The sequence below is a fragment of the Pezoporus flaviventris genome, unplaced genomic scaffold (genome assembly GCF_033815535.1).
Source record: "Pezoporus flaviventris isolate CSIRO_AGI_PZ_B2104156 unplaced genomic scaffold, CSIRO_AGI_Pfla_v1 ptg000090l, whole genome shotgun sequence".
Taxonomy (NCBI): Eukaryota; Metazoa; Chordata; class Aves; order Psittaciformes; family Psittacidae; genus Pezoporus; species Pezoporus flaviventris.
The window spans coordinates 4,621,896-4,636,350 of NW_026892638.1; the positions used below are offsets into that span (position 1 = coordinate 4,621,896).

The window sequence follows — 14,455 nt, forward strand, 5'->3', positions numbered from 1 at the left end:
GCGTTTCATGCTGAATTTTTATTTCAATGTTATCCAACCGCATAAGTATAAATAATCGTGTTCAATATATAACAATTATGACATCCATAAGGAGTTTCTTAAAGAAAATAAGACTGCAAACACTTTATTGCACAGACCCTAACAATTTTTTTTTCTTGGTATTTTTTTTTTGTAGGCTGAGGAATCTACAGCAGGAAGTCTACAAAAGAACACATCAGATCTACAATCACATAAAGACTGACCAAGTAGAACACAGGCAGGAAGATCTCTAACAGCTCACTGGTAAGGTAAACACCAACAAACAGGTACTACATAACACAAGCTTAAGCACTGCTACACTTCCAAAATGCAAAGAACTTAGTTGTCAGAAGTGATGATGAGCTATACAAAATATACAGAAAGGTTACTGTAAACAAAAAAGCTAGATGTACTTTAAAGGAAACAAAAGGATAGCTGAAAAAATACGTAAGACTGTAAACTAAGAAATACCTTCCAGGCAGAAATGTTATTTTGAAGTGCATTAGCATTTATTTGTAGTAACTGCCAAAGCACAGATGAACTGTAAATGTTGAGACCATTTTATCTTTAAAACTGCCCAAGAAACATTATCCATTGTTCACTAGCTCCTCTGTGAATGCATCAAAGGCAGTATGAATGTACTAGTGCCACATGAAAAATCAGAAGGACTTGTTTGTGATATTATCTTTCCATGAGAGGTTTGCTGTAATCTAACCAACTAATCAGTATAATAGAGTTTTCAACAGAGGGAAATCAATTCTGCACACTGTCAGCTGTCATACAAACCTCCAAGTCAAGATTACACTGTGCTTTTAGGAATAATTTTCTAGCTTTTGAGACAGAAAGACAATCCATAAGCCCTGACAAAACGGGAAGGTCCTAGCTCTACTGTGGGCACATAGAACAGACATAAGCAAACCCACCATTTTACTGATCCCAATCATTAAAAAACATGCATCTGCAAGGGCACTTTGTAGTGCTTCTCTTTCAGATTTTACCTTTCATCCCTCAAAATAAACTAAATACCTCCATGTTAAAATGATTAAAGTCTACATGTTCCACAGTATACAAAATTTAAATAAGGCTTAGCAAAAGTAAAAAGACAGTCACATTCTAGCACCAAATAGCTCCAACAGGTTCCTTTGTTACAAAATGCTTCTTTTATAATTACAGTATTTTTTTTGCATACAAATAAAAAGATTATTGTATGAAACACATGGAGCTACTCAATGCATTCAGAAATGAATGTGAAACCCAGAATCACCTGCTAAAAATAGCAAGTTAAGTCTAGAACATAAGGCCCCAGCTATGTATTAAAACGTATCAGATGTCCTGAACATTTTTGAAGATGATAGTAAAACAGTTTTTCCTTTTTACCTTGTTGTAAAACAGAAAAAAATCTAAACTCTATGAAGCTAACTACGCAGACCTATATGCCATGATAATGTGTTCTCTAAATGTACTAACCCAGGAATGAACATACTAGTACTGCAAGTCATGTGCTTATACTTGTGCCTCACACTGCAAGGGTCTAAATTCAAAAAAAGCTCAGGGAACTCGAGAGAACTGCAGCAAAAATGAAGCACACAGCAAGTGCTTCAGTCTCAGCCTTGACGTGAAGGTCACCAAATACACTCCCAACAGACAAGATGAGAACCACCATTTCACCAGAGAACACAACTCTGGCTGGGATGCCTTCATATCCAAGTGGTCCTCCTGCAGCTTAAATGACACTTGCTCTAAGAGACAGGCTTTGTGCAGTAGGGAGGTGCAGTCAGGTCTTGTGTTACACCTGGTGAATCAGTCAACCAGGTACAGTACTATCAAAATTAGATTATTAAAAATACATGTAAAAACTCACAATAAGTCACTGTATTTATTCTCTACTAGTGATTTTTTAACCTCTAGCTAGGATTTTAGCAAGTAAAAATTTGGCCTGTTTTTGTTTTCCAGTCAGACCAATGCTTGTGCATGTCCGTGCCAGGTCAGAGGTCAGAGTTTCAATAATTTGGTTTTATATTTGAGCATGGCAAATAAGTGGCAAAGCAACTATCTTAAAAAAAGGGAAGAGTAAACAATGCAATCAGCAGCAAAGTATATATGCTACATTCAAACCCCAAACACATTGCTAGGTATTTACAGAGGAGATCTTTTCTTCAACAGCTCTCAGCTGTGAAGGTATTCTTGTACAAATACTATATGGTAACAGTTTTACCGGTTACAACTGGGAAGGCATTTCGAAAAAAAAAAGAAAAAAAAAAGAATAGAAAAAGAAGAGTCCTGTTTTTATATATCCCCTTATTCTCGCTCTTCAGTGACATGAAAGCTTCGCAGAACAAAGACAAGACACAGTGCTGGTTTAAAGGCAGTCTAATATATTGACATTAGTTCAGCAAGTCTTGAATTCACACCGGCCAGGTCTTACAGTTAACAGGATTTTTTGTGAGGACTGCTCCGTGGAGCCTCTTTCCCTCGCCGCTGCCGAGCTGAATCTTTGTCGTCAGAAAGTGCGTTAGGGCGGTCAGGTACGGTTGCTGATCTGGACAGATCTTTACCTACATTCTGTTTTCTTGAAGCAGACTGCTGAGTCTGAACAGCGTCTTTTCCCTTTACATCCCCAGTGTTAACAAAAGAAGACTTTTCTTGACTTCCAGGCTTTCCCCCAAGGGTTGAAGCAGGGTGGTGGGCTTCTGCTACAACAGCAATACTGTGCAAGGCCACCAGTGAAATGCTTTTAGTCATTTCTGCCTTACCACTCCCTGCGGAAGAGGTGCCTTTCTTATTTAGTTCCTTGCAGGCCACAGGAAGCTCAGGTGAACCTGCTTTAACCTTTGTAGAAGATGCGTCACTCTTCGCTGAAGACAAAATAGAGACTTCTTGTCTACATTCAGAGAAATTTGCTGAACGAGTCAGCGGCTTTCCTGGTGTTGCAGCCACACGACAAGAACTCTGCCCACTGGCAGCTGACGTTGTGATCTGCTTGTTTGCATTCTCTGGCTGTTTTTGATTAACTTGTCCCTTCCCTTTTGACTCTTGAGAGTTTTTGCTACTAGCAGTTGTTTTTTCTGCTCCTTTCTCTCTGGCATCGCAGCTCATGAGGCAAAGGGTAGGCTCTACTTTCCCACTGTCAAGCTGAACATAAAGTGCGTCAGTGCGTATTTTTCCTTCAGGTCTTTTGTCTGAAGAGATCATTCCAGCACAAGGACTCCTGTCTGTCTGTTTGCTCAGTAAGGGAGGGTCTTTCACCGTGGAAAACTCTGGAGATACGGTTTGTTTTTCACTGAGGTGAAGTTGCTTTTGATCACCATATCCCCCCAAGCATCCTGGTTCTTGTCTCTGCACCTGCTTAGAACTCTCTGGGCCTGCTGATATGGGGTCGACAGTAGAAGATTTGGGTTTGGTGTCAGGAGTGATGCTGCTCATCTGGAGGGTGGCTACTGAGCCACGCTCCAAACTCACAGGCCTTTCAGCCTGCCCATGTTTAGTGGTCATTTTTTCCACAGAGCCTGAAACAGAAGAAAGGGGATTTAGCATATTTTTACTGGCATGTTTCCCATCTTTCCGGGAGCTGGTAGACACCTGAATAGTAGTTTCTTTTTCTTTTATGGTTGGAGTGAATGATTTTTGTGACAGTGTCTGTTTATCCAAGTACTTAGCCTTAGAAGAACTTGTATCAGAGGCTGGTCTGTGTTTATTACTGCTGCTTTCCATATATGCGGCAGCAGGCTTCATGTGTTCTTGAATACCTACATGAACATCTACAGCACATTTTCTGCTTACAGCGTCTCTCACAGCCGGGGACCTTGAAGTGCTAAGCTGCTGCTGAGGAACTTGGCTGGACTGCTCTTTCTCAGTAATATGAAGCCTTACGTCAGTGAGCTGTTCCTGATCTTTTGTTCCTAAATCTTTGGCATTGTCTTTCTGCACAGAGGAAACTGGTGCAGACTTTTCATTTTTCGGACCACCATCCATTGAGGGTCGCACAGGCCGTTTGGATGGAAGAGCTTCAATCTTTGACTCTGCAATAATTTTCTTAGACTCAATGAGAACTTTCTGCTTGTTTATAGCCTCTTCCATGAAACTACCAGCAACACTGCTGTCATCTGTACCTCGCTGTTTCAGTGACTCTCTGCCATCCTTAGGTTGGGCCTTGGGGCCAGCTGCCTGCATTTTTCCTTGCATCTGAGGTGGAATGGCAAAATCAGAGCAACTTTTTTCACTGCTTTTCGAGTAGCTCGTTATCAGGACATGTGAGACAGACGCCTTCAGAGATGGCTCTCTGATCACCTCCACTGTTGCAGAAATAGGCTCACAACTTCTCTGGGCCACTGGCTGTTTGGCCAGCAACTCCTTTTGCTTCTCTTTTCCACCAGCTTTTTCAGGAGTGCTTTGGACAGCAGAAAGTTTGGAGTATGTTTGAGTAGTTTTAATGCTCTGACTTTGTGTAACACATGACTTCACATCTGCTGAGTTGTCCTTCTGCTTTGAAGGGGAGATGTCTTTCTTTTGAACAGTGTCAGTAACAGAAATACTGCCTTTAGCAGCTGGACTAGAAACCTTTTTCTCTGTCAGCACTTCTGCAGCCACAGGGGTGAGTGGCAAATTTGGAGAACTCTTGCTTGCTTGCAAAATCTGAGGCTCTGATACACTGACTTTGCCAGATTTTGAATAGCTTAACAACTGCTCTTTCTGACAGGCCAGTTCTGCCTTCCCACCATTCCCTTGTGGTGCTGGGGGTTTAGGAGATCCCCCATCACTGCTGGTGCTCTGTCCTTCTGGCAGAATGCACAAAGGCAGTTCAGTCTTCAAAGCCTGTGGCCCAGAAAGTAAGGCAATGTCTAGTGTGCCTTCTATTGGCTTCAAACAGGAAACAGACCTCGGATCAAGTTTATATTCTGAGGGACTTTTTCTGACAGGAGTCTCACTGGAAATAAGGGCTGACTTTTCCACATTCATGTCTGCTCGGCCATTCAAGGTCTTGAGAGGAACAAAAGAAACTGAGTTAATCTGAGCAGCATGTGCACTTCCAATAAAAGCTCTACCATCAGCAACTGCAGTGGAATCCTGCTGTACGTTTATGGGTATTCCTGTATTAAGCTGAAGGCATTCAAGAACATTTGATGTCAATTTAGGTTTTAGTATGGGACAGACACTGTCATCTTTTTCTTCAATGGACACTTTCTTTCTACGATAATCAATATTTACAAGTTTACCATCTAATCTTTCAAGTTTGACGAATTCTTTTGTGGGTACATTTTTATCTGTGTTTTCTCCCTTTCCATTTAGCACCCTGTCAGTGGACTGAGGCAGAACATCTTGCAGTGTACACGGAGGGGAAATTCTTTTTAAGTCATAAGAAATAGAACCCAGCTCATCAGGCAAAGGCCCATGACACAGCATGTGCGCATCTAAAGCAACACCATCATTTGATCTCAAGTTTGCATTCTTTTGAAGGGTGTCTTTGAGTATGCCACCAGCTGACTGGGTCTCCAAAGCTACAATTTTTGTTTCAAACTGATTTGATCTTTCTAAAACCTTCTGGAATGTTTTTTTGTCTCTTTCTTCCAGTCTTAAGGTATTGGGATTTTCTGGTTCACTGCCACATTCATGTACAGCAGCATTTGATTTTTCAGCAAAATCTTGTTTTTTCATAACTATCTTGACCTTCAACTTCTCTCTGTCTAGCTCATCAATGGATTCTTGCCTACCTAATTTTCGGGAGATGGGTCGTTTCAAGCAGCCCTGCTCTGCAGGCCTGACTCGTGTGAGTGATGGCACATCACATACATTCTCCTCTAAGCTCTGAAGAGTTACCTCCCTCTGGGACATTTCTCTATTCACTTCTTCCTGGGTGACTTCCAGACTGTGTTTCCGTGAACATAAGTGTTTCTTATCACTGCCATAAGAGGGAGCAAGTTTCTCTTCAGACTGGACTCTCTTTAACAGGGGAGATCTTGGTGGTTCTGCACTCTTTGGCCTAACAATATGCCTTACAATAGTTGGAGGAGAGTGCATTTTGCTAGGAAAAGATTGAGCTATTTTTGTGTTTCCAATTGAATGTCCTAGCAATGGTGATGGAGATCGCTGAGGGGATGTTGGCTGGGGTGTTGGAGAAGGTGTCCGTGCAAGAGGAGAGAGAGGAATGCTGCCAGCTGATTTGCGTCTTCCCGATCTGTATCTTTGCCCACCAAGCTTTGGACCCAAGCCATGAAGAGTGCTGGGTCTTATGTGCCCTGAACCAGCTGGAGAATTGGGAGCACTTGAGCTAGGGGAGCTACTCTGGGAAGAGTTAGTACCTACAGAAAGAAGAAACAAACAAAGATTAGCAAGATCTATGAATCTTGTCTAAATGCTCAGTGAGAGACAGAACTTGCACCAGTTCAAAATGCTTATGTGCCATTTGCTCTCACAATGTTGCAAAATCTGGAAGGTTTTGCGTGACTGGACTGTAAAACCCTTATCAATCCAATTACATTGCTATTTGTCTCTTTCCTCCTTTGTTCCTCATCCCTTTCAAATTACCACTTCTCATTATTTAAATAGAACAGTTACTGTTTTCTGCCACTTCAAAGCAATGATCAAGACTTTCCAAATAATTTACGTTTGTCAAAGGATCATACAACAGCAGTTAAATTTAGTACACACTAAAATAATGTCAGAATTAAAACACAAAGAAGAAGCAGACTTTTAGGAGCCAGAAAAATTGCATATTTCAGAACCCAGCCTACCTTTTCAGCAATAAATCTGCATTTATGAGTGCCCGTGCTAGTTCCATTATATAGCAACTTTTTCCTTAGTTTCATTCTTTTATCAATCAGCCTCTCCTAGGCAAGAGTCTACCTTTTACCCAGATCTCAAACTGTTTATTACTCAACTTACAGCACTGGACTTGGATTTAAACTCAAGGACAAAGTTAGAAGCCTTTTAGGTGCTACTATATAATGAAAAGACCTTTGATTTTGCATCAGGAATCATTTACCCTTTTCCAGACAGAAACCATCTGTTTAATGATTATGCTTGTCAGAACTGACTACTCTTACAAGAGTATTTAACAGGTCTGGGAGGCTCACAAGTAGAATACACTTCACATCCTCTTCTGCCCTCCAGTCCTTCACACTCACCAGATGGAAAGTCAGTAGAGCGGCAGCTTGGGGTTGGTGACCTAGGAGATAAACTGTGGGTTGGGGATCCAGGCAAGCTCTCCCCTGACGAAAGTGATCTGTTCAGGCAGGAGAAACTTCTGCTGGTGTGAAGAAGAGGAGAGGGTTGCTTGGCCAGCTTTTTAAAGAGAGATCTTCTCCTGGTATGAGAAAAACATGGCATTAATCAGAAGATGCACACAGAAGATACTATTACGCCAGGCAAAACTCTAAAAAACCGACATTGCTTCTCCTCCCATTACACCAGAAAAGCAACTATCAAATCTATGCTTACATGAGAACAAATGACCACAGTGTAGAGAATGATGTTTAGCATATACCCTGATTTGCCAATAGCTGGGACTGATATTGTAACTAAATCTGTACTAAAATTCACTCACTGTATTTCAGAAGAATAGCTAGCTCCTTATGAGTATAAATCTTAATTTTCTTAATTTAAGGACCCCACCAAAACTGAAGAAATATGTAGAAACTACTAGTGATGTGTATCATCAAACTAAAAATGCCCATACACTTAGCACTGGGAAGTTTAACAGAACAAGTACAAAAAGATAAATCAAATTAAGATGCAATCTCAGTTATTCACTTTCTTCCTCTTAGCTATGGGTATGCCACACAAAATTTTTTTTGGTTATTTTAACAGACCTAACTTAGGCAAAATAGAATCGGAAGGGCATGTTACAACCATAGGATCTCACAGAAGAAAGTAAAAGGATGGAGAAGACAAGGGAGAGAACTCTATTAACTTCACACTTTATATTAATTGTTATGTGTATATACACGCATGTAAATGCAAGACAAAGGCACTACTCACCTTTCCAAACATTCTTTCTTCTTGGTTTTCTTACTGCGCCTGACCATTCGGCTCCTGCAGCTGTTTCGCCTGGCAGGTCCTGTCTTGATTGAAGTATTTTCAAAAGGGGTTGTCATTACTGAGACTCTGTTACCACTCTGCCAAAATGGAGGAGGAACCTTTAAGTGTGAGTAATACAGGACGACTTTGCCTTAAATTGAAGCTACACCACCAATGTGAATGCAATGAGAAAGGACTCCATCAAAGTTAAGAGCTGTTAGTGTACGAAGTAGCCGTGTACAGACATTGCCAGTTCAATTTACATCAGATAAATGATGGCTGGACAACTCTTAAATTTTGCAAATCTCCTCAACTTCCTCCATTCCAGCTTCAGGACAAGAAGAAATTCCAGTAATTGTAGCTATACAGGAGAAGAGTAAGACTGCAGTTTTTAAAGCTGAAAGCATCTACAGAAAGCTTGCCACAAAGAACAGCTGTAACTGCCCAGTGGTCCATTCACTTGCCATTCATGCCTCAGAATACCAACTGTTACAATGATGATGGAGAACTTGACAATATCAATCCCAAACAATTCTTTTATCTTAGGGGGGTTGGAACTAGATGATCTTAAGGTCCTTTCCAACCCTAACCATTCTATGATTCAAAAGAGATAATAAATATAAATAAGCTTTTTAGGACCATTTTCATGAACAGATGACTCAATAAAACAAACTGGAAATGCCCATATTATGTTTTAGAAATCCATACATCCCGCCCACCACTGTATTTCGCAACAGTGAACTTCTTTTCAAAGTAATTCCAATAGCCCAAATTAATTTATGATACAGCACATTCAACCATTTCTCAATTTGAGTTTACTCTTGCAAGTACTGCACAGGGTTGTTACGTTTCTTTTTTTCTCTGTCTGACACAGAAAACAAGTGCACACCCAACTGCCTAAAATTACAGAATTTTCTCTTACACTTCTCTTATAAAATTGGAAAACTTGGAAGTTTTTCCTGGTTTCAGAGAAGGAAAATAAAAGACTTAAGGAAAACTGTATTTTGCATCTTTCCTCAGCTATTCTTATTTCCCCATTACTTCACTGCTTTCCAATCTTCTGTCATAATCAAGCAGCTTCCTTCACAGGCAAAGCTCTGCATGTAACCATAAATTGTTAACAGTATAGGAAATAAATATACAGCTGTCTAAAATAATTCTGACCTATGTTCGTCTATGCTTGAAAGAGTTCATAAAATCTGCAATACAATGAACTATAGTGAAAAGCGAAGACACTATTATTCATTTAAAAAGTTGGGGGTTTGTTAGTTTTTAAGGAAAACCCATCATTTTCTAATAGGATAGATCCAGGAAAACTCCACAGGAGACAAATATGATGGATTATTCATAAAAATCCAACTGTAGGATCAGAACTCCGTTAAGCAAAGCAGCTCTTGTTGGACATCTCTGGCCATATACAAGACAAAAACCTTCTGGGCCTTAAGATTATGAAAGCAAGTTCACGTACAGTAGGCAAAAAATATTTCATATTCTTTGTTATCACTTTTCCTCACTGATTTCACTTTAAAAGGAGAAAACAAGAATTAGCTTCATCTTCAAAAGCCTGAATTACTTAGTGAAGATGGAGGAATTAAAAAAAGTGCTTGAAAATGATAAGTTTTTTGAGAGACAGGGATATCTCTTTGTGTCACTGCCTCAAAAGTACTTAAGCTATTTCAGTAGCAGTGCCAGTTTGTTGCATAAAAACTCAAATCACAGCAGGATATATGAAGTCACTGACCTTTCTCCAGAGCTGCGCTTGCTATAGTACCTTAGAGCTTATATGTGAACAACTACAAAATCCAGTAACTGATCTCTAAAGGAAATCAACATAACCCCACAACCCCTTTTGCTGTCAGTGCTTGCTGTCAAAACAGCAAGCACTTTTGTATCCCAGTAGTTCAATAGTTACCTTTATCAACAATTCAATGACTTCTGTATGAACAAGACCATGCACTGGCTCTTCATTGATATGAGTTATCAGGTCTCCAGCTTTTAAACCTGCTTGGTAAGCCGCACCTCCTTCTTCCACATTCTGGAAATTAGAGATGAAGAGAATATACACAAAATGGACCCCTGTTTAACCTTTCTATATTAAAGATCAGGCTTTGTTTACTGAAATCCTTCTACATCAGTCAGTAGTAAAGAACACTTATAGATATTAAGTTATATAAAGGAATAAAAAAAAAAAAAAAATCAGACCAGCCATTTCACCATCAACTACTCTAAGCAAACTTTATACTTATATGGGGTGTTTCAAAGCTCACTGAAATGCTGCTTGTTGCCACTGTTATTATGGAAGATCTGTATAGCAGGGCAGTTTTTATGCATGACAGAGGAGTGATTCACTCCCCGTGGCAAAATGTCATAACTGAATCAAGATTTTTAGCATGTGACACTGAGAAACACTGATGTAATTAACAAAGTAGTCATATGAAATACCCTAATCATGATAAAAATTAACTCTACCATACAGTTAAGGATTGCTTTCATTTGGTTCAAATTCACCAGGCTGCCCATTAGAGGAATAGTACATCATAAAAGGGATGACAGACCAAAACAAACTGAATTTCAAATTATTCTGAAGAAGGGTTAAATAATTCATTGTAATTGAAGAATTTTAAGGCATGCAGCCACCACTGAAGCTTACAATCCTTATTGAACTAATCCCAAGAAACCTACAGTGTCTTGAAAAAAGCCAAGGTTTCACTTTTCCTGCAGTGTACCGTTTTATTCTCTTCCTTTCACTAATGGTGATGCTATACCAGTGGCAAGAAAACCAATTTTTATATTTATTCCATTATCAAATGTACCCCTTCCTCTATATTCAATGTTCTTGATGGGTTAATAAGCCTGAGAGGTAAACAACATGAATGAAAAATGAGTAATACACTACCACATCAGTAGTATTGCTACTTCAAAATCTACAACACATACTTAAAACAAAGCACTGTACAAAACTTCAAAGCTTTTGATATTTGTGGTAATCAACTTTTCAAAATTACTTAAGGTATTTTAAATATTTTATACACGCACACAATATTTATGCATGTATAATATTGTCATGGTTTAAACCCAGTCAGGTAACTTGTTCACTCACTCCCAGTGAGTGGTGCCGAGCTGACAACAATCGAGGTCCGTGTCCCGTCAACCCCCCCCCCGCGGGGTTTCTCCCCCACTCCCGGAGGAACGGGGAGGAGGATCGAAAGAGTGCAACTCCCACGGGTTGAGACAAGAACAGTCCAGCAACCAATGTACACAAATCACCACCGCAACTATCAACTACAACAATGATAAGGGAAAATAACAAGGGAAGAGAATACGATACCACCGGCCAAGAAGACGAGTTCCACCCGGAAGCCCCGTGTCCTTCCGGCTAACTCCCAGTCACCCCCCACCCCGGCCATGACGTGCTGTGGTATGGAATACCTCCCCGGCTAGCCCGGGTCAGGCGCCCCATCTCTGCTTCCTCACAGCTTCCCCTCCTCCCTGGCAGAGCATGAGCCTCACAAAGTCCTTGGTCAGGGTAAACATCACTTAGCAACAACTGAAAACATCGACTTCACCAACACTGTTCTCAGGCTGGAAGTCAAAACACAGCACGGCACCAGCTAGCACAAAGGAAAAAAAAAACAAACATGACTGCTACTGCTGAACCCAGGACAAATATATAAATGATATAAAATACACGATGTTATCAACCTCAATTATAAAATAAAAAATGCAGATATTTACACAAATATGTATTTATTTTACAATTAAGGAGGTTGAAAACCAATGAAAGAACTTCTGTCTTTTCCTTTAGACTGTCTCCCACTTGAAATTAGTTGTGAAGAAAGAATGAAAAATACAGGATTTATTCAAGACAGTCAAGTCTTTTTCCTATGCCTAGCACTCAGAAGTAAGCACAATTTCAAGTGATTTATACATTTCTACACAAAAGAAAGCCAGTGCTTGAGATCAGCCTACTTGTGTCTAGTAAAATACCATTGATTTCATTAATCCCTTAACTGATGCAGTTTAACAGACTCCTTGTGTGTTTCAACTATTTCTGTTTACCATCCCCTGGCTGTGCAGATACTGCCCTCAAACAAAGAGGGGCTGCACCAACCCTTTGGATTTCTAAGCCACAGCACTTTTAACTTACACATGGCTATTCACACCTGCCAAACTTTCCAAAAGGAAAAGTGCAGAACCATGTGGAAGGGCATCATATGTAGCAGCTTGCGTTGTCCCTACAGTCAACACCAGCCTTGTGTACAGGCACATATTTCATTTGACACAACATCATGATTTACACAGCAACAGTCAACAAACAGATATCACAGGTATAAAATTCAACAGAAAACTCATCATTACCATTTTCTGTGGCTGAATATAGGCAAAAAATATATTATCTTACCCAAACAATATGATGTACAGTGTAGATATCGCTGTCACCCACGTAAACCCTGATTGCTCGGATGGTGAAGCCATACTTTTTTCCTGAACTGTGAATTACTATTGGTTGATGAGGACTTGGAGCAGCAATCGATGAATCGCGGCTGGGAGATGAATCTCGGGAGGATGAAGGATCAGATGATAGGGAATGAGGGGACATAGGACTTCCCAAAGGAGAAACACCAAACATATCTGGAAAAAAAAAATCTGACTATTTAAAGCACATTCTGAGCACACACAAGTACAGACAAAGAACAGGGAACGTGCTTAATTTTACGACATTTTTATGTCAAAATTTATCACTGTCTTTGAATACTCTCCTCCTCCATCAGTGTTTATCCTACCTGTTTAACCAACAGTCAGATCTTAGAACTTCTTCCCCTGTAGTGTAAAGTGAATTTTTTAATGCAAGGGTTGCCTTGTTACATGTGTTTCCTTTTAGAAAGGAAATACATTCATTGCAAACTTTCAAAGAACAATTCCAGCCTCTTCCTAACAAATACTCATTTAAAAAAAAAAAACAAACCCGAGTTTGGTAGCAGATATTATTTGAAGAGTACACCCAAAACCATCCCCAAATCATCCAGCAATGATAAATAAAGCACTAGTTTGGATTTGGGGTTGTTTGGTTTGTGTTGGTTTGGGGTTTTATTTTGTTTCCGTTATATATACATATGGATAAAGACTAATGTAATTAAACCACATACTGGTATATAGGACAGTAACTCAATGTTTATAACAAGGCCCCACTTCTACATTCTGCTACACCATGTCCGAGCACAAGAATTTCTTGCAACAGTACCAGTTACAGCTTCATTTTATTTCACTGTTTTGAGTCACTATGTGCTCATTATTGCGCAAATGTAAACACAACTGCAGCAGCATAAAACATACTCTGGTGACTGTAAGAGGGTGACAGCTCTGCAAAGGAATGCAACCCAGGTTTGGTGTTCCATGCCAAGCCATGTCATATGAGGGCAGATACGCTTTGACAGCGGAAGCACTACTCCCTGAATTCGAGTCACTGGAGTTTCCCAGAGATAAGTATCACTAGGCTAATACTGAAATCCCACAGAACAGCCAAGCCCCAAGGGCAGCTGTCACTGTCACCTTCTAGCTTGTTTCAGATCTTGAAACTTTCAGGTAGTTGTAGAGAGCAGTAAGGTCACCCCTGAGCCTTCTCTTCAGACAAAACACCCATAGGTCCCTCAGCCGTTCCTCATTCCACTTGTGTTCCAGGTCCCTCACCAACTCTGTTGGTCTGCTCTGGACCCACTCCAGCTCCTCAATGTCTCTCCTGTAGTGAGGGGCCCAGAACTGAACCCAGGATTCGAGGTGCAGCCTCACCAGTGCCCAGTACAGGGTAATGATCACTGCCCTGGCCCTGTTGGCCACACTGCTGCTGATACAGGCCAGGATGCTGTTGGCCTTCTTGGCTGCCTGGACACAAGCTGGCTGATGCTCAGCTCCATCAATCAGCACCCCCAGGTCCTTTTCCACAGAGCAGCTTTCCAGACACTCTTCCCCAAGCCTGTAGTGTTGCATGGGGTTGTTGTAGTCTAAACCCAGGACCTGACACTTCTGGCACTTTGCCTTGTTGAATCTCATATCACTGGCCACAGCCCATCAATGCAGCCTGTCCTTCCACCACTGATGGCACTCACAACATGAAACACACTTCAACCAAGCTCACCTGCCTCGCCTGCCCCACACAAAGGTCACCCATTCCAGTTTAGTCCTCTGGAGCCAGTGTTCCAGCAGTATTCAGCCAGGTGAAAAAACATCCTTGAAAATGGCTGCAGCACAAGGGTGAGGTACCAAAGCTGGTTGTAAATTTGGCTGCTTAGGTGCTGGCTGCAGGCACAGCTTCTGGGAGCTCAGCAAGAGTGGCCTTGCCTTCTCACTCCACCTATGGCTCTGCCACCAGCCAGCTCCATGAAACTGGTTCCATGTGGTGCTGTCCAGATGAGGTGGTTTCCTCCAG

General features: G+C 40.9%; 1 protein-coding gene across 7 annotated transcripts in view; it reads right to left on the bottom strand.

The window, feature by feature from the left end:
* MAST4 (microtubule associated serine/threonine kinase family member 4) overlaps positions 1 to 14,455 on the bottom strand; it is a 274,847-nt gene continuing 260,392 nt past the window's right edge. For all 7 annotated transcript variants that reach the window (XM_061475791.1, XM_061475790.1, XM_061475792.1 and 4 more), the window contains 5 exons: positions 12,434 to 12,663; positions 9,944 to 10,066; positions 7,993 to 8,129; positions 7,140 to 7,318; positions 1 to 6,314 (listed from right to left, as the gene is read on the bottom strand). In XM_061475791.1, the coding sequence (XP_061331775.1) occupies positions 2,446 to 6,314; positions 7,140 to 7,318; positions 7,993 to 8,129; positions 9,944 to 10,066; positions 12,434 to 12,663 (4,538 nt within the window). In that variant the 3' untranslated portion in view covers positions 1 to 2,445. The remainder of the gene's footprint in view (positions 6,315 to 7,139; positions 7,319 to 7,992; positions 8,130 to 9,943; positions 10,067 to 12,433; positions 12,664 to 14,455) is intronic.